The sequence below is a fragment of the Coturnix japonica genome, chromosome 1 (genome assembly GCF_001577835.2).
Source record: "Coturnix japonica isolate 7356 chromosome 1, Coturnix japonica 2.1, whole genome shotgun sequence".
NCBI lineage: Eukaryota > Metazoa > Chordata > Aves > Galliformes > Phasianidae > Coturnix > Coturnix japonica.
In genome coordinates this window covers 132860181-132884915 of record NC_029516.1, presented here as the reverse complement: position 1 = coordinate 132884915, position 24735 = coordinate 132860181, and the positions used below count along the sequence as shown (strand labels likewise).

General features: G+C 33.9%; 1 protein-coding gene across 4 annotated transcripts in view; it reads left to right on the top strand.

The window, feature by feature from the left end:
- Positions 1 to 24735, top strand: part of GPC5 (glypican 5) — a 519876-nt gene that overhangs the window by 352304 nt on the left and 142837 nt on the right. Inside the window, exon 8 of one of the 4 annotated variants that reach the window (XM_015851540.2) lies at positions 12700 to 14059. The exons of the other annotated variants lie outside the window; for them this stretch is intronic. Coding sequence (XP_015707026.1) covers positions 12700 to 12722 — 23 coding nt within the window. The 3' untranslated portion in view covers positions 12723 to 14059. Of the gene's footprint in view, positions 1 to 12699; positions 14060 to 24735 lie in introns of those variants that run through there. 4 annotated transcript variants of the gene reach the window in all.

The window sequence follows — 24735 nt, the reverse complement described above, 5'->3', positions numbered from 1 at the left end:
GAAATCCAGAGATCTACAGACAAAAAATGCCCAACATGTTTGTTGAGTCACATGTAAAGCTTGTATTCTAAGGAGTATGTATTTTAAATAATGGGTTATTTAGACTACAGACTGATACACTTAGAGCTGAAATGCCTTTTGTAAAGTAATTCAGAACATCTTCTAGAGTTCTTTAGTAGAATCAACAGTTATGTATTCTTGAATTTTTGAAAACTGTCCCCAATAAAGACTTGTAAAAATTCTAGAAATGAAGATACTGAACAATTAAAAAAAAAAAACCAAAAAAAACCAAAACAGCAAAAAACAGCTCCACAACAAACAACAACAAAAAAAGGAGATAATTATAGATCTGAGTGTAGATAATGTGCAATTCAGAAATTTATAAAATATGTAGAAAAATGTATTGAAGATAGCAAATTTATTAATATTGTAAAATTATTCTCATAGCTGGGAGATACAAAACTACCACACAGCATTAGTAGCAGAAGCCTATCTCAGAGAAAATGTGTGGCTGAAGTATTGAAGTATTGTAAACAAAAAAGCAAGAACAACAACAAAAACAAACAAACAAAAAACTTGCTATGTTAGCCTTAAAGTTAATTCATTTATGTTTATGTTTATGTTATGTTTAACCTAGATTTAATTCTTTGGCACTTTCTTTTCAAGTAACTTATGATAGCTATTTTGTAGTCCATGCTTTCATCTGTGATGTGAACAAAGCTGCCAATCGATTAATTGATTTTGGCTGTTAAAGTAGTTTATTTGTAAAAGATCACCTTCATTAGCTTCTAAGATTGAAAGAGGCCTTGGCCTAGATTTGACCATTTGCAAAAGTAACACTTAAATCTAAATTGTCAAAGAGTCATTAGGCTAAGTATGTGCCAACAGGAGAACTGGAGGGTCAGATTTGTTTCCTGAAATAAATTCATAACAATTTTAACTGGATTTTTATTTTTTTTTCCTCATGTCATGATTCTGTGTCAGTTTCATACTCCCAGTATAGTTTTGCAGTAGCTGTTTCACAGTAATTTTAGAACCTTGTGAGATACTTTGTTTTTTTTGAACCCAGTGGTCTGGAATACTGAACCACTATCAGCAGGCTGACAATATGCCATGGATGTGAAACACCTGAAGGTGACAATTAACAGTACTGAAAAGAGTAACGTTCTTCTTAACGGATATTCATGAACAATATTATTTCTTGAATTATTTGTTGTTTTTGTTCACAATTCCTCACATACTACATTTGTGTAATAGCAATGATTCACATTTCAAGCCTTCCAGTATTTCAGCCCTTGTCATCATGAATGTGAAATACAAATGTTATATATTCAAATCTCTTCATTCCATATTAAGGATATAGACACTTTTGACAAAATATTGTCCCTATAGAAAGTAAGTGTGAAATGAAATTTTAGCATAAAATTTATAAGACTGTTAACAATGTGTGAAACAGGACAAACAAAAAAATTCAGGAATCTTCAGCCACACTGGGAGTTGATGGACAGAACAATGATCTTCAGCAATGCTTTGCTTCAGATCTGGTTCAATTATATTAAAATCTGAGAGAATTTAAAAAAAAAAAAAAAAAAGTCCTCCATTTCTGTATTCATGACGCACCTGATACATTACATATTTTTCAAGAAATAACTGTTTTGTTATGTCTTAATCAATGAAATGAAATAGTGTTAAGATTCTTATCATAAGACCTGGACTTTTCTAAGGTTTTTTCTAAGGCTGTCTAAAGAATTTCAATTCACAAAAATATAAATAATAATAATAATAAAAAAATCCTCAACAATGAATACAAGAATAATTTCAACAAAGTACACTTAGGCTTAATATATAGATTCTCAGTCTTGACACTGATTGGTATGTAGAATAAGTAAAAAGAATATAAAAACTTGCATTCATCTAAGTATCCTGAATAAACAGTTTTATATAAATCACAGAATCTCAAGGGTTGGAAAGGACCTTAAGAGAACACCAAGTCTAATTCACCTGCTAAAAGCAAGGTGTGTTTAAAAACCATCCAGATGTTTTCTCTGTCTGAATGCAGTATGGTTAGGCTGAGGATAGACTTGATGATCTTGATGGTCTTTTCCAACCTGAGCAATTCTATGATTCTGTGGTTCTTTTCCCCATTCTGAACAGACTCAGGCTACTAAGCCTTTTCTCATAGAGGAGATGCTCCAGGCCCTTAATCATCTTTGCGGCCCTTCTCTGGACTCCTTCTAGGAGACCCCTGTATATTTGAACCGGGGAACCCAAAATTTTTTGGTATTTTTTGATGTCATCAAGACTGAAATTTATAGTATAGTCACCGTATGGTCACTTGACTATGAGATAATCACTTGGGCATCTTTTACAGGCAATGAAAAGAAACAAGTTCTGTGGAGCATGATTCTTTTTCTCCACAGGAGGATAAAAACTCTAACAGAGAAGTATCTTAATCATGCTCATTATAGGAAATTGGCTCATACACATTAATACTGTGAGATAGCTACAATTAAATTACTGTAATTGGTAGAGAATATGTCAAGCTTCTTTCCAAGTGCTGTTAGAGTTCAAATGACCTTCAATTTAGCAGCAGTTCTGTTGCTGCAAGAGTTGAAAGAGTCATTCTGCCTGTTCAGTGCCTATCCTAAGATTTTTAATTTTTTTTTTTTCCCTGAGGCTGTTTTAGAATTTATTCCATGTCAGCCTGGATTGAAAGGCCTGATTCTGCATCCTTAGCAATAATCAGTTAGCTTTGTGATGTGCAATAGTATTTGTTCAACTACACTGAGTAAGAAACACTTTTTATTTCCCAGAAAGCTCGGAATCTAATCTGCTCCAAGTCAAAAAAGCAGAAAAATCATCAAGATAGCATGGTCATTTAATATTGCATTTACATATGTGAACTAAGAATTCAGTAATTACTGGTGTGAAAAATTCTGATTTGTGATGGAAAAGGGTTTTAGCATTGCTTCTGGTCATTAAAACTGGTCGGTGTTGACTTTCAGTATCAGATAAAAAAATACAATTATAGAAGCTTTTCTTCAGTTTTTTTTTTTTGTTTTTTTTTTTTGTTTGTTTGTTTTTTCTTATATAGAGCCTGCATTTTCTACCAGAAAATAGTCTTTTGCTATTATGAAGAGAAGATATGAAGTGTATTTTAAGTGTCATTTTTTGACTATGCAGTCTTAAGAGGTGCTTGTTTAAACACCTGTAAACTGGTTTCCAAATATATTACAATTTTTTTGACATAAGGGTCACAGTGATTTAAAATATAAGCAATAATTATTCCCGAAAGAATTTTTATTTACACATACAGTTCTTAAACTGTCTTGCATTACACATATAAGAATACATAGACTGAAAGAAATTGTTTTTGCTCAAGTTGTGTCAAGTTCCTTTGCTTTCATTTTGTTTGTTTTGATGTACTGTATAAAATTTAAATTCAAACAAAATTGATCTCATGAAGCTTATAGATCTTCACTTTGGCTATGCCCATCTGCCATCTTTTTACTCGCATCCTCTCTGTAAAATCATTGCCCATCAGAAATTTCACTCTATGAATAACATGCTGCTAACAGTAGAACGTTGCAGAAAGTCTCAGAATTCAAGGGTAGAGGACAGGTAATTCTGTCTTTCTTTTGCTCTTAGATTTATTTTTCTTGCACCTGTTTATTGGTCAGGTTTTCCCCAATTGTAAGTGCTCTTTCTTCCTGGATGCTTGTAGTTGTCAGAATCCTGCTTGTATCTCAGCATATTTTGCTCCTTCTGACACCACAGGACAATATTGTGATTATATCCTTGACTGTAAACTGCAGAGCACTCATCATGGTGTTTCTGTTAAAGAAGAGATATGTGCATATATATGCATGATCCTGACTTAATTTACTACTTAATTTACTTGTACAAATGATGAAAATAATTAAATAATATCAATCAAACAGTCACTGTAACAATAAATTGCAATTTGAATATTATGATACTTACTAGCATAGGCTGATAGCCTCTGTCAGAGACGTAATGCTGCTGTGTTTTCTATAGGTGTGTTTGTTTCCTTTGTGGCTGTGACATGTGGAATCAAACTCTATAACCATAACTAGGTTATTAAGCTGGTATGTGTTTATTCAGTGCTAGGCACAAGGGAATCACTCCTCCTATCATATGCATCGATAGACAGAAATGTTAAAAAGTTTTAGAGGAAGCATATACATATTCAACAGATTTCCAAGAAACCATTAACACATTCATTGTTTTTCTGGTAACATATTTTACATGCTGTCCTTCCTACTAACACGTGCACAGTCCATAGCGGTGGTCTCACTCCTGTGGTCATTGGGATGAAGTCAGAAATCTTTCTCAGGTTGACCTTCCTTCTTTGACCCAGCTCCTTCACTTAATCCAGTCAAAACCAGTTTCTTTGGCTACCTTTCCCTTATGTTTGCCCAGCTGCATTGTCTTGATGACAGAAACGTCGACATGTCCCACTGGTCCTTTTCTTCTGACTTTCCCTGAAGCCTAGGATACTTAATCTTCATGTGAAAGGAACCTATTTACCCGATTCCTGATTTCAGCTATGATAGTAATATCAACTCTATTCTTTCTTTTCCTTTTTCCTTTTCCTTTTCTTTGTTTCCCCTTTTTGCTACTCCTTCCTTCCTTCCTTCCTTCCTTCCTTCCTTCCTTCCTTCCTTCCTTCCTTCCTTCCTTCCTTCCTTCCTATCCTTCGCTTCCTTCTCTTCCTTCCTTTCCTGTCCTTCCTCCTTCCTTCCTTCCTTCCTTCCTTCCTTCCTTCCTTCCTTCCCTTCTCTTCCTTCCTTCCTTCTCTGCCTTCCTTCCTTCTTCTCTCTTCTCCTCTTTCTGCCTGCCTGCCTTCTGCCTTTCTGCCTTTCTGCCTTTCTGCCTTTCTGCCTTTCTGCCTTCCTGTTTGTTCAAATACTTATTTTTAAAAAAGCATTATATTAAGACCTTTTTTTTCCTTTATTTTTTATTTTCTTTTTTTATTCATGGAACTCTCCTCAACAATACTTTAATACTCCTAAGTTTTATTCAATTTGTTCCTATCCTGTAACTTGACACGTGAAAAACACCTGTCTGCTCGAGAATTCAGTATAAGCAAGGATTATAGTTCAAATATTTACCAAATTAACAAGCTGTTTGACATTGTTTCATAATAATTAAATTAGTGTTGACTTACTGTATAAATGCAATCCATCTCTTTCAAAACTGAATGGGTTAGATGTGGGGGAGGCCTTACAAGGTGTGTGTGCTTTCACTTCTTGATTAATTGTGGCCATTACTTGTTAACTGCCCTGATTAAATACCTATTTAAATACTTCATTTTAAAGCTGGAATGTCTTTTCTTTTTATATGATCAACGAATATCTACTTAACTTCCTCATTTCCCAGTACCACAGATTACATTTGCACATTACTTTACACTGAAAGTCTTTAATACAAAAGTCATTTTCTGAGATTGCACTAAAAAAGTATGTGCCTCTGTGTATCATAACACCTAGAACACAAATTTATCTTCCACCTCATTTTTGGACCCCTGAGAAAGGTGTTTGTTTTAATAAAATAGATCTGTCTCTCTGTAAGCATTACTGTGATAATTTGTCAAACAGTCACCTAAAACACATATCCAGAATGGATCTGGGCCTCAAGCTTCATAACATTTCTTCTTTGAGATTCATTCCTAGATTTCCTTTTACAGTTTTTTTATTTGTTTGTTTTTTGTTCTTGTTTTTGTTTCTCCCCACAGCATTTCAAAGCATTTGTAATGCTTGCAAATGTTTCTCTTCCTTCAGAGGGTACCTCTTCATGACAATTGTGTAGAGTTTGATCTTAGATCAGTGCTGAATTTTTGATGATTTATTCGTATAAATTGTTGTGATTAATTCTGGTCATGAAATCCATAATATTGCTCCCTCCTGAAACACAAGAGCTGAAGCAAATTGTAGTTACTAAAGAAAACTGAAGACAGTTGTCTTTTTCTGCTAGGGAAAATTTTATATTAGCTAAAAGCAAAGTAGAGGGGAGCTGGAGATGAGAAAATGTTCTGATAAGCTGTGCAGGTCTTGCACAAATTTAGCTGCAATATGCTTCATCGTCTATATTTTCCTGGTTTATTATGTACTTGTTTTATATAAAATTTAGTAAAGCATTATTGTTTTTTTCTGACTAAAATTTTATGCAAACTTCTAGAAGAATGCATAGTTGTTTGCTTATTGTTTATGCACTGTATACAATTAATTATTGTTCGTTAACATTATTTTTGACAATTCATTGTTTCTGAAAGAAAAATATCTACTGCAAAATGGTGTGGCCCAGGGGCACACTGAACAAGTGCATATAATTCTTCTTGTGTTGGTGATGTATTGCAGTGGTTCTTCTTAATCCTTCTTAACCTTATACAAAGTGTAATTTATTTATCTTATAGAATGTGTGTCTTCTGATAAAAGATATCATCAACATTTATTTTCATTATATCCATATTTCCCAAAGAACTGATAAAGTAAGGTGTCACGATCCTTGAGGAAATGGTTCTAGGAGCTTTGTAGTTATTTTATTTTTGTATAAGCATGAAGTTAATTCCACTCTGAACAGGCTCTGTGTTTCACATTTATTTCAAAAATCCTATATAATTTTTCAGGAAAGTATGAATATGCTTAGCTCAAAATGAAACGAAATGCAATAATTAGATTTTATTTTTCGAAGAATACAATCCATCTTAAATACACACCCTTTTATATTAATATTGCCTTCCAAAACCTCTGCTACTTTCTCCATATCTCTCACGAACGTGCCAGAATTGAAAGTGTACTATTCACTAATTTATATATTCATTGATGTCTCAGTTTTTACATAATCCTCATACAGGTTAAATGTCTATGAACCTTACTAAGATTTCCTGTTTGACTATTTTTTACTTAGGATATTACTTCTAGCAGAACTCTATACTATTTACTTGTACTTCTGATCTTAACATTGTATTTATCTTTAGAAGTCATGTATACAATTTTAAGCTAAAATAATCTGCCCTTCTTTCAAATAGTAAGTAACTGAGTAGTTTATTCAGGAACCCAGAAAAACCGACACTGAGACTAACTGCTGGCTCAGTGATTTTAAAACAAGGATGTATATGGAGAATCCAGACTGTGGAGAGTTCAGTGCTAAGTGTCAGAATGGACTCTAAGATAAATTAAGACCATATACATAAATCTGAAATAAATAAATGACTCTAATAATCAAACATAAAATAAATTGCTGTTGATTCATGTTTTGTTATGGGTAATTTGGGAGTGAAATGCATGCGGATATTATGCTCTTATTGTTGTGGTTTATGCTGGTCACTCCTCTGTAGAAGTATGAGAACTGTAGAAAGTTCTGTAAGTGTGAAAAAACTTACACTGAGATTAGAATTGTTAAAAAGAAAAGGAAAAAAAATATTAAAAACAACAACAACACACAGAAGAACATCTGAAGTACAATTATTCACCACCGACTGATCTATGCCCATCCAGTACCCAAACAGAAGCAGCGTCATCCCTGGCCAGTTTCCCCATTTTGTTGTTCAAAATGGCAACACATGGCATGGGGTATCCATTTGATCAACTTAGCTCATCTGTCCTGACTTTGTCCCCTCCCAGATCCTTGAAGGCAGAACAGTATGAAAAGCAGAAAGGTCCTCATCTCTGTGCAAGCACTATTCTGCAACTACTTTAATATTGTGTTATCAACATAATTTTCCTTGTAAATCCAAAAGATAGTGCCATACCATTAATATGAAGATAATTAACTCTATCCCAGCCAAAATCATAATGAGGTTTATCTAAATTAACTTCTTTTACATTAGTTGTCCATAAATTGTACTACCATTAAGCACCTTTTGTTTTGTAGGTCATATGTGTCTAGGGTAGAAAGGGAGATAAAGAAAATTATTTATTTATAGGTGTATGGTATCGAGTAATCTTCTAAGAAATGACACAGAGTCATTCCAGTACTTACAGTGAAAGGTCTTCTGAAGAAGGAGAAGCTGGAAAACATAAAGGTTGTCAAACTTCTGGAGTCTCCTATAAACATGTGTATTTGTATTAGCCCATCACAATCCCATACTTTTGCTATTACTTTCTATAAACCCTATCTGTGCACAAAAGCTTCCTTAGAAGAACAGCAGTGTGTTCTTTGATATCTTCAAAAATCATGTAATGGATAATCAGCCAAAAAGGAAATGCTGTACAAAACACTTCTGTTGATGCTTGTAGCATAATATTATTCTCAGAAAGTAACAAAACAAAACAAAACAAAACAAACAAACAAGCAAACAAACAAACAAAAGGAAGCAAAAGAAACATGCAGCATATGATAAATGCTTAATCTTTGAAATAGATACACATCAGGATAAATATTTAGCACTGAAAATTATTTTTTTCAAGCTATTTTTCAGAGGACACAAACTGTTAAGCTGTTAGAAATTAAAGAAAGTAAAAACTGAAAAAAAAAATTAAAAAACAAAACAAAACAAACAAACAAACAAACAAACAAACAAAGACATGTTACTGTTCCTAAATGTTTCAATGGGTACATTAACTTTTCATTCAGAGCAATTTCTTTGGTGATATTTTCAGCTATCTGCTTTTGAGGAATTTCGTCTAAAGTGAGTGCTTGTCACTGTAATGCAGTCACATGCAGAAGTATGCCTTTGAAAGATTTTTCTAAATGTTTGAAAATCTCTCCTCCTTATATCTACCAAATATAATTTTTTTTATGCTCTTCTTTACACCCATAAAACTATTTTACATTTCCTGTATGTATGCCTTCCATGCATTCTCTTCTACTGATTTCTTCCTTCCCTCATGGTCTTATGTAATTTATTTCTCTTATGATTTTGGTGTCTTGGATCTGATATATATACTACATCTTAGAATTCAGTGTCGATCTTATTCTACCTCAAATGTCTTCTAGTTCTCAATAAGGAGTTGATATGAGATGTGAATACAAGAACATAAGATTTAAGAAGAATAAATATATAAAGATGGAACTTGTCACAGCCAACACAGAAATAAGATTCAAAATTCCAGTGCACCAGGATAAAAATAAAAACATTTCTATCTTATCGAGCATTTTGAAACAACTGTCACAAAATCTGTGTGATAGGAAATGCTTAAAAGATCAGAAAAATTAAACTGGGTAATCTTACTATTCTGTTCTCTGTGATCTTATGATTACACTGGGAAGGGAAGATATCCCTTGAAATTGCAGTCACCATACTTTACAGAGCTCTGACTTATGATGGATCACATGAAGAAATGAAGTATTTTAACACAGAGCTGAAGGCCTGTATAGTCATGTCTCTCCCTAATCAAATAGATCTGTAAATCTCCATAACACAGCATGGCTAAGAGCACTGGTGAGTTAATATCTTTTACACTGAAAATGAAGGCTGTAGGGACACCAGAATATGTCCTGTGTATTGCATGATAACATGTAGACAGTGGCATAATTTTAACGGAGATGTAAGCATTAGAACTGAAAGTACAGATTTTAAAACATTTTGCTTTTTGAGATAATTAAGGTTTAATATATATTTTTGAGAACTCATCTAACCTATATACTTAGAATATAATTCTAATTATGATGTACAATGTTCAATAAACTGATTGAGAAATCTCTATCCAAGAGACTAAGAAGCTGGCAGCCAATACAATTTAATGAACTCATAATTATAGTTGGCAATGACTCTCGGTATGTGTAACGTAAGTTCAAATACCTTTTATAAAACAGATTAGAAGTGTGGGCTAATGGCATGTATAAAGAAGATGATGGCTGAAGGTAGATGGCGTTTATCAGACGCAGTATTATTTTTAATTACATTTGATACATATTTCCATTATTTACTTGTTTCTAAGATTAATTAAATAAAGTCCTACACAAATCCACTTTTTAGCACATTACATACATGGAAGGCCTGAAAGCTTAGTTCAGATTCTCTGAAATAACATATTCAAAGCTGATCAAATAATAAAAGGAGTATATCTAAATAGGTAGCACTACAGCTATCGCAATGTGGTTCCCAAGCAGTATCACAGTGATGGAAATACCCATTTACCCATTCAATATTTTGGCCGTGTTTTTGTCCCTAAAGCAATATATTTGCTTTAGTAGCTGAAAGGCAACATAATATCTATATGTAGTACATAAAACAAACAAACAAACAAACAACAACAACAACAAAACCCAAATATTTTTTATAGCGTAAACTGGCCAGGTTAAAGACATGTTAGCCTTATTAAACAGCATCTTGCAGTGGACGTAATTTTCATGGGATCAATTAAACTCATCTTTGCCTTAAGGAGAGACAACTATCTCTTTATTTTTTCCTCTATGGTTCCTTTCTTTGAAATTTTCCAGTAATTGCAGATGTCCAGGATAAAGTAAATCACAGTATCACAGTCTCGTGCGGGTTGGAAGGGACCTTAGAGATCATCGAGTCCAGCCCCTGGACTGTGTAGCAGAGTGGCACTCCTACCACTTGCGCCACAGGGGGGCTTCGAACCCGGGCCTCCGCTGTTGCAGAGCAGCATTCCTACCACTGCTCCACTGGGGCACACCAATAAAGTAAGACTGACAACTGATGGATGCTTTCAATTTGCATAATTCAGTCTTGGAAGTCCAGCATATCAAAATCACTGAAAATTTACTGCTTACAGTATCACCGTAAATATTTTCTTGTTTCTGTGGCAGTGTTCAAGAAGAACGTGCCTGCCCAGTTTAGACTATGATCAAATTACTGTTTTCCGTTTTGTCAAATTTATTTAATAGCATATTCCATTACTGTTTCTGAAAGCATAGTAACAAAACGTGGGTTTCTTTCTGGTCTATCACTTTGTAAAGTAAAATGCATTCATTTAGATTACCTTTGTAGCGCTCTCATCATACCTTAACCTTACTCTAAACTACAAAGAGATATCAACATAACAATATTCTAAAAATGACATTCTGTCTAGTACTATAACAATTTTGTGATGGTTCTAGAGCATCTTTAAGATCTGAAATGTAATCTTCTTTGACCTGCATTTTGCAAATTAATAAAGTATCCCTATGGTCTTAGCTTCTTACCATGGAAAACGTTTTTATTTTATATTGCATGCCAGATAGATTCCAGTTATTCTCACAGAGAAATGATAACATCTAGAAACTAGTAGTTGCTCTGAAAGTGTCTTCTTAAAGGGTATTGTTGCAGAAAGGAGCCAGGTTGAGACTCGAACTCGTGGGTACTCCAGGGTTGATTTTATTAACAAGCTCAGTGCTCAGTGCAACATGCATACAGAGCTTGGGTCACTCCTAGTGAATGACAATCAAGCTTTACAGAGGTCCTATATTTATATGATCAGGAAAACATTACATCACTTATGTTATTCATTCTCATGATTAATCAATCTATCTTCAGTTCTTCTTTCCCAAAACGCTGTGTTCCATCTTAGGCCCAGACTTCATGCTTCACGTGTTATTCTTCTTTTGAACTTGTCCAAAAATTCATTATCTTCTTTCATCCAAGCCATCCGAGCTAGACCAGTCCATTCCATCTGTCTTATGATTTTAACTTATTAACTACTAAATAGCAATGTCAGCACTATTATTGTCTAACTCTGCTGTTTTATAGTCTAACACCCCTACATGGGTCATGGTTCAGGGCTATACAGGGGATACATGAAAAGCATATTGGTTGAGGGCTTTACCATTTTCCCTATCAAGTATCTTTTTCATTTTTGTTGAAATAGCTACAAACTAGGCACTCTGTTGAGTTTTTTGTTCATTTCCACTGTCTGATGTAGCCTTAACTGTTTGTTTTTTGGCTGTATCTGTTGAAGTGCAAATGATACTTTCCTGTCTCCATAGGACTAACAATTGTGAAACATGAAAATACTGCACTGTACGAAGTGTAGAACACTGAATAGAATATTAGGATGCTCTAAGAAATGATTCCTCTCTAATAAAAATAAATGTTTCCATGAAGACCAGGAAGTAAAAAATAAAGTCTTTTGTTTATGGTCTAAAGGGTACAGATAGCACACTTTCAGATAATTTGGTTTCATATTATCACACAGTCTATAGTATATGTCTATTGCTATTTTATATATGTGTGTGTGTGTATATATACATATATATATATCTACAATAGAGAACAGCTGCTTGTGTTTTTCACAGCAATAATGATAGCAACCAATCTTTAGCTGACCTAAGTATTTTAGAACAGGAATACAAAACTGTTATTTCTTTAAAGAGGTGAAAAAAAAAGGTTCCTGCTTCGAATTAAATGCTTCTTAACATATGCTGTACATAAAACTTTCAGGGAATACTTGCATAAACTTAGTGCTAAGAAAAGCAGTTAACAGAATGTGTTTTANTGAACACTTGAGGAGGAAAGAATTTTACGCAAAAGATGTATCACTGACTCACATTTGTAGCAAATATACATTCCCAACATACTGGTGCTTATTATGCAATTCAAGTGAAGTTCTTATTTTTCCATTACGAAGGCCTGGGAATTACAGAGGGCAATTGCTACAAGTAACTGTACAAGAAAAACAAACAAACAAAAAAACAACCCAAAACTCACAAAATTCAAGTAATTTTATTTTCCTTGAACATCAGAAAGTTAAGCCTATTTATTACACTGTTGTATCTTGTGGTTTTTTGCAGTTTCAGTTCAGAATTGTCATTGATGGCTGAAGTATTTACAAGGACTGTCTGGCTTCACCTGTAAGACTTCTGGTTCAGCAGCCTTCCAAGACTTCCAAGAGTTCTAGACATAGCTTTCTCATCCACCTCTGTAAGAGCTACATCCTCTCCTGTGATACATCCAAAACAGCTTTCATCACAGATGACCAGTTAACCAGAATTCCAGGTGTACATATAATCAGTACTTATCTGTAGTATATACAGAACTGTGAACTCTTGAATAAATTAATAGTTAATACCTCAACTTCTCTATGAAGCAGGGTAATTGTAGTCTCCTCTTTTCTATTGGCTACTTTCAAACAACATGTTAAAAAACATCTTTCAAAAAAACTTTGTTCAGCCTATTTTCACTGAAATTTGGATTGAATTAAAAATGTATGGAGGAATAAGCAATAAAAAGCATGCAAATACAAATCTGTACAACTGTTGTGGTTTAACCCTGAGGATAGCTAATCACCACACAGTCATTTGCTCACTCCCTTTGCTTCCCAGTGGGATGTGGGAGAGAATAGGGAAAAAAAACCCCCACAAAGTAGAACTTGTGGGTTGAGATAAAACTATTTACTAAGAAAGAGAAAAGGAAAAAGGACAGTGCTTATGTATATATATGCATATGTATATATAAAGGTATATAATGAGTGAAGTACAAGCATTTACTCTCACCCTGCAACTGCTGCCCATCTAGGCCTGCAAGCAGCAGAAGAGTGCCAAACAAACACCTACCCCATTCAAAACTCCTTCTTCATGATGTCAGATAATATGGAATATTCCTTTGGCCACTTTAAGTCGGCTGTCCTAATTCTGTTCTCTCCCACATCCTTGGTCCCTTCATTGCAAATGGCCTTAGCTCTGTACAACACTGCTTAACAGCAACTATAACCATTGGTGTGTTATCAACATTGTTTATCTCCTAGAACCAAAACATAATATCATGTCAGACACAACCGTATTTCCTACAGGATGCTAATCTGAAAAGCTAGATGTGGAATGAAAAAACAAAACAAAACAGAATATGTTCACTACAATCAATGACATTTTTTTTCTTGCTGACATATATGGAGTGAATAGCTCCAAATACAGGTCTAAAAATTCTCAGTAACCAATGTTTCATACAACCTAGTACTCTTTTATAATAACTTCATCCAGAAAACTGATCATACAACTGAGCAATACAAAGATATTGAGTTCAATGAAATGTGCAAATCCAAGTATCCTACTACAGAAAGAAAATATGAGTATAGAAATTTATTCCAGACTCAGACTGTGCAGAATATGTTGAGTCTAGAGACAAATTTTAATTGCATTTAGAAAAAAAAAAAAAAAAAAAAAAGCCAATTAAAAATCTATGTCTGGAAATTCTTCATTGTCTAATTGATGGATAAAATTGATCTTTGAATTTGTTCACATAGACAAAGATTACCAAAAAGCACCACCAAAACAGGAACAGCAATAAAACCAAAATCAAAACATCCAATAACTAAATAATTTAAATTAAAATAATAATTATAATAATTATTATTATGATAATGGCTATAATTTTGACTGCGGCAGTGGAGAGAATACTGTGGATATTTACTTGATCTCACAATGTACTGAAAGACTGTATGTATGTATGTCAGTCTTTCTACTCAAAAGGACAGGTGTGATTTCTAAATCAAATACTCAGATAAATAGGAGTAAATGTCTGTGAGAAAGGCAAGTGTTACAGTAATTCCATGCAAGATGTACAGTGTTTGCAAGCAGACATCATTGAAACTGTTGCATTTCTGTATACTTGCCACAGTGACCTACCAAGGAGAAAATTGTTTCCTGCAAGGAAGTATTTCAAGTGTCAATACAGAGAATATAGATAAAATGATATAATGAAAAATGTGAACTTTCCTCCCTGTTGTATCTCAGTTCCTGAAATAATTTATGATGAAATCTTGTAAATGTTTGTGGGCAAAAATGTTCAGAGTAAACTCTGAGAATGTGTACATATGGAGTTCCACATGCAGATTGTACTGTCTGGTCCTAGTCTGGATATTTAACCGTCTCTGTAGTACATACATGTAAAATCTCTCAAAAGGAGATTTTACAGGACTCTTGAGCCAGCAAACAACAGCCCTCATTCCCTATAATTTAAAGCAGTATATAATGTGGAAGTATAACAAAAAATCAGAACCTCCAAACCTAACAAACACTTCAAAGCTGTAATTGATTTTAGTGATGTAAGGAAGTGCCTAACCCACAGAACACTGTGATAAAAGTGCATTAACAAAGTTTTTGATATTATTCTTGCACGGAGTATTCATGGGAGCAGGTGTGGATGTCTGTGGTAGGAAAAGCTACTGGAGGTTATTTATCCCATTTGAAAACCACCAGCCTTTGACCTGCAAATGAACAAAGTGAAAATATGAATAGTGTTTTGTAGTGAATATTGTTTTTTGTTGTTTTTTCTTTTTAAAACTTTTTTCTTGCTTTTTTTTTTTTTTTTTTTTTTTTTTAAATCTGGACTGTGCTATAGATTATCACTGCCTACTTCTCACCAGATTTCCATGTAGTCAAAGGTAAGAAAAACTGGAAATATGTTTATGTAAGCCAATGAATGTTCATTTCTCTTAGAGAACAATGGAAAAGCTCTATTTAGAAATGATGAACTGAAATCGTAAGTGATTTTAATCAGGACAGAATCTGAACCATGCATGAAATACCAATTTAGGTTAAAAAACCTAAAATTAGACTCAATACATACATGCTTAGAAGTTTTCTAAAACTGAAAACAAACTCATTACTTCTTTGCTTTACTTCTGAAGCTAGGAACAAATCTCTAGTGGGGAGTACATTTAAACTAGGTGCTTAAATCAGTGGAGATCTACAGTTTGGCATGGTTGGCTCAAATGTAAACTAGTGCCATCTAAGGTAACCTCCAGTCTAGTAATGGAGTTATCTAGTTCAACCTGTGCCTATGGCAGGGGGCAGCAGGCCCATAGACCCCCAACCTAAAAATGGGAAGGGGAAATGGGAAAGTTAGGGAGATGGGAGATGGACCCAAAAGCAGAACAGCAGCAACGATGTAAGGAGGAAACTTAATTTTACTGAATATTATATTGGAATGCAAGATAATACAATATAATACAATATAAATAGAATTGAGGCTAATAAATCCAATAAAATGTGAGAGACAACATCCAAAACCGAAAACCTTACTCTGAACTGAAGGCGCAGGGCTGGGGAGCACACCCACACACTGCCAGGCAGTGAGTGAGAGAGTGAATCCTGTGACTTCCTCCTGTGACTTATCTTCCTCTCTGAACATGAAGTCCTCTGGGATATGTATTTCTTTTTTCTCTTCTGAGAACCAGGTATCCAAAAAGTTGTCAGTCCATGGAACTGGAGCATTAACTCTTAATCCCCCATGCTTTACATGATGTTATGATGTGGAATACTGACAACAAAAATTATAAAACCATGACAAATCCTCATTTCAGAAAGGCTTAGATTTCCCCACAGGTTCTTATTAAACATGGCAGCCTTTGTGGTTGTCTTGAATACCTACACATATCTCAAATATCTCTATATAGACTCAACAGAACTGAACTCCCAAACTGACATTTTGGTAGCAGCTAAATTTAGAGTTTCAATCAGGAAGCAGCAGCTTTTTCTCTCAGTCACCTTGCATTTTGTGTATTCTGAGAAAACCTGATGAAGAATGGCAGAATCTTTTCAGTCAAAAGGAGCAAGTAGGTTGGTCTAAGATGTAATTCATCTCCTGACAAAATGTTTATTGTCCAGATAAATCATCCCCACTTAATTTTAGAAATCTAAGTTAGGAAAAAAGAACCTTCCTCTTAAAGCTTTAAAGGCAAGCTTATTTGTTTGAATAATTATCTTCATTAAAAAAATAAAGACATTTCAGGGCCTGTTTAGAAGCATAAGTTCAAACTTCTTGAGAAATTTAGTTAAATAGAAAGGTATATAGTAAATAGAGGTGTTTACATGTGAAAAGTATTTTAGATAAAGTTTTGTACTAGTTTTGAACTCAATTTTCTTTGAATCTTTGAGCAGCTATTGTCTTACTCTTTCAACACACAATGGAGGGAATTATTATAGATTCCAAGCCAGAGACTTCCTAGAATATGACATGCTGATTTTAGGTATTGATATCCTCAACCACCTGTACTACCACTATCAAGAGTATGATATGAAAAGTTTCAATCTGTAAGGGAAAAAAAAAATAAAAAAAATAAAAAAAAAATAGGAAGATCTTAGGAAAGTCAAGGTTTAACTAACATTTTTTATCATGTTACCTAGGGTGTTTTACCCACTGAAAGTGTGAAAAAAGGACATGAGTTTCTTCCTCTGACAGGCACCTGAGGGTTTAATGATAGAACACTGTTTCTACACAAAGTGCTTTTGGAGGGTATATTGAAAGCCTTAGTTGCTTGTTCGGGTGCCAAGAATTGCAATAAATTGCAGTGTCCATTGGCTGAATACTTGTCATGCTAATTTGTTTCTGTGATAGAACGTCTTGTAAATACTGTTACAACAAGTCAAACATTAAACAATATGTCTATTGCATTTTAATAATTTTTATGTGCAGAAACTACAGAATTTATTTGAGTCAGTTATTGCCACAGATTAACTATTTCTGTAATAAAATATATCACAGTGAGCAATTAATGATCAATTAAGGTTAACTCTGTTATGCATTTTGGTACCTCCCTTTTTTTGTTTTGCTAAAACAAGTCTCATTTGCAATATTTTATTCTGCAGATACTGCAGCTTGTTTTCCAAAATGTTCACCACAGTCTTACAGAAGTGAGGAAATGGTCAATTTCCATAGCTCAAAAGTGTATTAAAATAATAGGGCTCCTTTTCATTTTCAATCATGTTTACAACTTTTTTTCCTCCAAGTGATTTTGCAGTGAGGTGGCTCTTTTTAGAAGCTGATATCTTACATAAAATTTCTCTGGCTGGACTGCTGACATTTTTTCTTATTTCTCAGTATGTAACACTGATCTGACAAATTAATTTTGCATAGATCAGTTGATCAGTAGTTCCTTCTGTACCCTTGAAGGTAGTGGCAAGAATGAAAATTTCAAGCTTCCAAAACAGCCACATCTGTTCAAGTAACAGAGGAAATCAGTCCTCACTGATTTCTAGTAGTTCTCAGTAAATTAATGAGATGAATTTTCCTTCCTTAATATCTGAAGTTTGTAAAAAAAATACAAGCTACATCATCATAGAGAAATTCATGCAGTTTTATGCAACTGATTCTGAGGATAAAAAATACCTCTTTATTTTTACTGGAAATATTTGTATATAAAATGCTCAGCTTGAATGATGATCAGACTAAGTGTACCATCATTTAGAACCCTGATAATGCTTCCTCTCACACAGTGTAATATAACTGTGGTGTGATTTGGCCCCAATGGAAGATTATATATGAAGACGTGGACATTATTATTCATTATGTATCATACATTAAATATACGTTACATATGATACATGGAAAGATAAAATCTATACATGAATAAAACTTGCAGAATAACTTTGAGGAAAAAAGGCAGTTAAGTAAAGTAGGACATTTTTGACTGTGTAAATTCCTTGTAGTATTCCTGATTGAATCGGGACATTTTTGATGCAATGCTAATGGCAATACATATTACTTAACTGACAGTTTCACTGAAGTCTCAGAATACGAATCTAAACAGAATATTTCAAAGGCACATTCATCTAAACAATTAAAAAGCTAGAGGACTGTGTGGTGAGATAAATAAGGAAGAATTTAAATATCATATTAGAAAGAAAAAATATTAATCTTAATTTTATATAAAGAACATCAAGTTCACCTAACAACCAAATGATAAGCATGTGTCTGTCATCAGTTAAGAAACTGATTCATGCCTTTTAAAATGTGGAGAGAATTTGAAAATATATTACCTTTCAAGCTTACTTCGAATTATTACATAAATTAAAATTCATATTAAGAAATGGAATGTGGGACTCGTACGGAATTTACTCTGATACTTTTTCTGAACAGGAGTAAAATTTTATTACAGAAAAAACTTTGACTCCATTGTTGAAAATGACATTTATATCAACATTGGATTTTGAGTGCTATAGTTCTTTTAAAAGCTAATATTTCCCTTACCCTTATTTAGATTTGAAGAAAACAGATTTGAAAACGTTAACAGCTATTACCAAAGATCTTAATCTTGCCTCATTTTACACAAGTGATTATTTTCAAACATATAACTGCACAAGGTGTGTGCATATCCATAAGTATGGGTGCATGGAGTCAAGATCAGAATCAGTGCAATAGGCCAAATTCTGAGTCAAAATTTGGCATGCAGTATAAGAAATATGTATTACATAATATATTACATAATGTATTATTACATAGTATTACATAATAGTAGTGTATTTATATGTTATTCATAAATACATGTTCTTGGATGACAAGAAACAGGGATATCTGGCAGGCAAATAAACAAGTGAAAAAAGCAAACAACAACAGGAACAGTAAAAGCAAATAAAAAAAAAATATCTGAGCAACCAAAGAGTTCTGCAACTCTGTCAGGCTATAACAGCTGTTCAAAAGAGCCTTTGGAATGATAGCTATCAGCCTTGTGAATGCGCTGCAGAGTGCTGTTCTGGACCCTAGCTGAATCCACAGTTGTTCGTTTGTTTTCATGAGTCATACAGACACATTTTAGGGGTTAATTATAATATAAATTATAGCAAATGCTATAATTAATTTAAAAAATCTACAGCCTTAAAGTGAGCACACTTGAATTACTAAGTACATAACACTTTGAATGATCAGTAGTTTCCTGTTACTGTTGTAGACACTGAATAATTGTGCAGGATATTAATACTGGGTGACATCTTACTTGCATAATGCTGACAATCTAATATTATATTTTTATATTTTTACAACAGTCATTCAATCATCTATTTATGTTTCTACACTTTGTATAGCTCAGGCCATAAGGTTGTTTTATTTTTTTTGTTTGTTTCTTTGTTTTTCTTTCTTTCTTTTGGTTTGTTTGCTTGTTTTAGCTTTTGTTTTTGTATTTTTCCACTCAATGATCCCTGTAAGAAAAAGGTAATTTGAAACAATTTAATTGAATTATCTCAATAGCTGTGTTTATTGAATTAAGGAAATTAAAGGGTGGCTTATACAGCATATTAAACTTAGTGTTGATGTGAAAACAACTTCTTTTCATTCTAATGAAATAGCTTACCAAATCACTGATATTTGTTTTACAATCTTATCATGACATACTATAGCAGCTATAAAGCAAGCTCACTAAGCTGCTCATGTTACTGAAATCCTATGGAGAGAAGAATGACATAAGATTGTGTAAGTAGATATTTAAAATTATGCACACATTTTAAAATATCACAGTATCACAGTATCACAGTATCACAATCTACCTGACAAGTAGACAATCTACCTGACCAGGTAGATTGGGGGGGTAAAAAAAATAATTGAAAATGATCAAAAATATTTCTGCAAAATATATGTATGAATCCACATGGAATATTGCAGTTGTCATAGTGATCACCGCATCCGAACTCTGTCTGAGCTGTGTCTGTGTCGTTCTTAGTGTTTTAAAATAATGAAGGTAATTGTTCATAGTATATTGAGTTTGTCTTTGAAATAATACCACGAAAGTATTGACAGAAGACTCACCTAACAGCAGAACTGAGATTAGGTGTTGAGGGTTATTGTCTTCTCATCTCAAAGCTATGTGAAATGTCAGTTAATTGAAAATGGTAATTGTTCCACATAACAACGTCAACTGTTACTTTCCAGGAAATATGCTGCTCTTAAATTAATAGCCATTAATTAATAAATAGCCATTAACTCATAAATATTTGTCATTATATTTTTGCAAATCAGAAATTCTGTCAATCATTAAGCAATTTTTGTAATCTAATGATTTTTGGTAGTATTGAATAAGTGGCTCGTGTTGGATCAGGTTGCCCAGAGTGGTGGTAGAAGCCCTGTCCCTGGAAGGTTTCAAGGTTAATCTGGATGGGGCTCTGAGCAACCGGATCTAGCTGTAGGTGGTCCTGCTCATTGCATGTGAGTTTGACTAAATCAATTCTGATTTGGAGCTTCCACATTCACTGCTGTATCAAAAAGTGTAATATATTTTTTTATAAAGTTGGAATTCCAGACTGAAATCTGTATCAAAAATAAATGATGAAAAATTAGACAGAAATACAGTGCTTTTAAATTAATATATAGCAATATCTAATTATAGTATCATAGGATTATAGAGTTGCTCAGGTTGGAAAAGTCATAAAGATCATCAAGTCCAACTACAACTTAACCATACTACCCTAACTCTAACAACCCTCTGCTAAATCATGACCCGGAGCATCACATCACAACAGTTTTTATAAACATTTAGGGATGGTGACTCAGCCACCTCCCTGGGGAGTCCATTCCAGTGCTTAACAACCCTTTCTGTAAAAAAGTTTTTCTTGATATCTAACCTAAACTTACCCTGGTGCAACTTGAGACCATTGTCCCCATGCAGTGGCCTAGATGACTCCTTTAATTTCAGAAGAAAAAACTCTACATTTCTGTGTTTAAGGGCTTCTACGTACAGTGGATTGCAATTTAAGGTGAACAACCATTTCCAGCAGAAAAACNCCTTTATTTATTTATTTATTTATTTGTTTGTTTGTTTTGCAAGTTATCCAGCCATCAGCCCTTGGAACAAAATCTATTTCACCATTTTTATTGACCATTCATTACTGAATGACTCTCCTTCCTGTTCAGATATAGACTAAAATAGGTCTATCCATCTGAATGTGCATCAAAACAGAATGAACCACCTAACTTTCAACAGACCTGCTGGTTTCAAATACTTGAAATAAAATGGTTAAGTCCAGAACATTTGTGTGTTTATTACTGACAAATACAATGAACTAGTTTTTCCACACAGCAAAGTCCTTTAGTGATTGTAAAAATTTTTACGATTTATTTAAGTAGTGAAGTCATATTTAACCCTTTTTTTGATTTCATATGAAGGAATGTACAAAATCTGATTATTCTTTGCCGAAGTGTGGTTTCTAGACCAGTCTCTTTGAGCAACATATGGGAATGTCTGAAAATAATTGTTATTAGATAGAGAATAATTGTAAAATGTTTTGCATTGTTTAGCTTTCATCTTGGAAGCCTAATATAGAAATTTTATTAATTATTATATATTATTATTTATTATTATTATTAATATAGAAATTTTAATATAGAATATTCCCTTCTTAGGCATTGTTTTCCTTCCTTATGTATTAATAAAATGATCTTTATAAAAAAACAAATATATAATTTGAATAAGCAATTGAAAACATGTACAGGGACAGAACTCATAAATATTTGTCATTATATTTTTGCTAATCAGAAATTCTGTCAATCATTAAGCAATTTTTGTTATCTAATGATTTTTGGTAGTATTGAATAAGTGGCTCGTGTTGGATCAGGTTGCCCAGAGTGGTGGTAGAAGCCCTGTCCCTGGAAGGTTTCAAGGTTAATCTGGATGGGGCTCTGAGCAACCGGATCTAGCTGTAGGTGGTCCTGCTCATTGCATGGGAGTTTGACTAAATCAATTCTGATTTGGAGCTTCCACATTCACTGCTGTATCAAAAAGTGTAATATATTTTTTTATAAAGTTGGAATTCCAGACTGAAATCTGTATCAAAAATAAATGATGAAAAATTAGACAGAAATACAGTGCTTTTAAATTAATATATAGCAATATCTAATTATAGTATCATAGGATTATAGAGTTGCTCAGGTTGGAAAAGTCATAAAGATCATCAAGTCCAACTACAACTTAACCATACTACCCTAACTCTAACAACCCTCTGCTAAATCATGACCCGGAGCATCACATCACAACAGTTTTTATAAACATTTAGGGATGGTGACTCAGCCACCTCCCTGGGGAGTCCATTCCAGTGCTTAACAACCCTTTCTGTAAAAAAGTTTTTCTTGATATCTAACCTAAACTTACCCTGGTGCAACTTGAGACCATTGTCCCCATGCAGTGGCCTAGATGACTCCTTTAATTTCAGAAGAAAAAACTCTACATTTCTGTGTTTAAGGGCTTCTACGTACAGTGGATTGCAATTTAAGGTGAACAACCATTTCCAGCAGAAAAACAAAACAAAACAAAACAAAAAAATAAAACAAAAACAAACAACAAAAAAAACCTATTGTATGAAATGTCTCTTTTTATCCTTTTACAAATAAGTTTCTTGCAAAAAACTTTCACGTCTTCATAATTTGCTGTATTTTTGTCTTTTGTTATTTATTAATAGACAATTTGTCCTGGTTTCATTTGGGACAGTGTTCATTTTCTTTAGTGTCTCATATGATGCTGTGTTTCATTTTCTGAGCAGTGCTGTATAGAGCCAAAGACTTGTGTCCTGTCAACAAGAGGATGGAGGGGGCACAGGAGCTGGGGAGTGGCAGAACCAGGACAGCACTACTTAGTAAAGATGGGCAACTTTTTGTATCATTTTTGCCTGCAAAAGTGAACACAAATGCAATGTTCATCCCAGCTTACACATACTTTCTACTTGAGTAAATTTCAGATGCATAATTACAAAATAAGTGTAAATCAGATTTAAGTGATTTAGATGGCTTGATGGTTATTCAAAGCAGAGCCATTTTGTACAGGCAGTTTCACTTATGCTGAGTAGAGAGGAAGGATCCATTGATGATATTTCTGCTAATGAAGCCAAGAATACTGATAGCCTTCTTAGTGGCAAGGGCACATTGCTAATTCATGTTCAACTTCATGTCCACCAGGACACTCAGGTCTTTTTCTGCAGATCTGCCTTCCATGCAGATCTGCCTTCTGGGTGGCCTGGAATTCCTCCTCCCCAGTTGTATGACCTACGTTTCTCTTTGTTGTACTTTCAGCCCATATCCCCAGGTTGTCAGTTTATTCAGAGTTTTAGGAAATTTAAACCAATTATGCAAATTTGTAGAGCCTTGAGATTTGATTCAGATTATCTGAAAACATTTGATTATGTAAGCACAATTCTAAGTGTGTTGCTTTCATTAATAAGCCTTGAAGATCAAAGCACTTTCTGGCCTTTGGAGCTTTATCTTTTTAAAGCTTATTTTAGCAGCCAAAGAATGTCTTTCTCAAATTAATTTCACATTAAAATATCATAAAATAACATTAATTATAGAGATGAAGATTACAGATATAGATTATGGCTAAACATTGAAAGTGCTAAGCAAATCTACAAGATAGCAGTAATGACTTAATTAAAATAAAATGCATCTGTATTGAAGTGCTGCAATAAAAAAAGACTGGCAATCCACTGCAAATAGTAACAAAAATATGAACCATTCAGCTGAAACATGTAATAATGGCATGAAATAGATTGGCTTGGGTAAGTATAATTTATGCCAAGATTAAACATTAGCATTATTATGGCTGCCAAAAATTTAGAATTTGTTGGCTTTAGAGTGCCGGGTAGTTTAGAGGGTAACTACCAATTACCCCAAAATTGAGTCATACATATAAATGAATTAATGTTTTATTCCCTCCCATAGCCAAGCTGGCTGTGATACCTTGTGATAACGGGGGAAAGACTTAGTTTGAATGCTGGGAAGTTCTTTACTCAGAGGGCAAGGAGGCACTGGCACAGGCCGCCCAGAGAAGCTGTGGATGCCCCATCCCTGAAAGCACTCAAGGCCAGGCTGGATGAGGCCCTGGGCAGCCTGAGCTGGTGGGGGTGGGGAGCTGGATAGTCTTTAAGTTCTCTTCCAACAAAAGCTATTCTGTGATTCTGTGGTTCCAAAAAGCTTCTTTAAACAAACAAACAAACAAACAAACAACAACAACAACAACAACAAAAAAAACAAACACTTGCACACTTGCTTAGTTTTAACCATGCACTTAGTGTCAAAAAAAAATGTAGCAAGATCTTGATTTTCTGAACTATAGAAGGCTTGTGCTGCATCAGTTCACA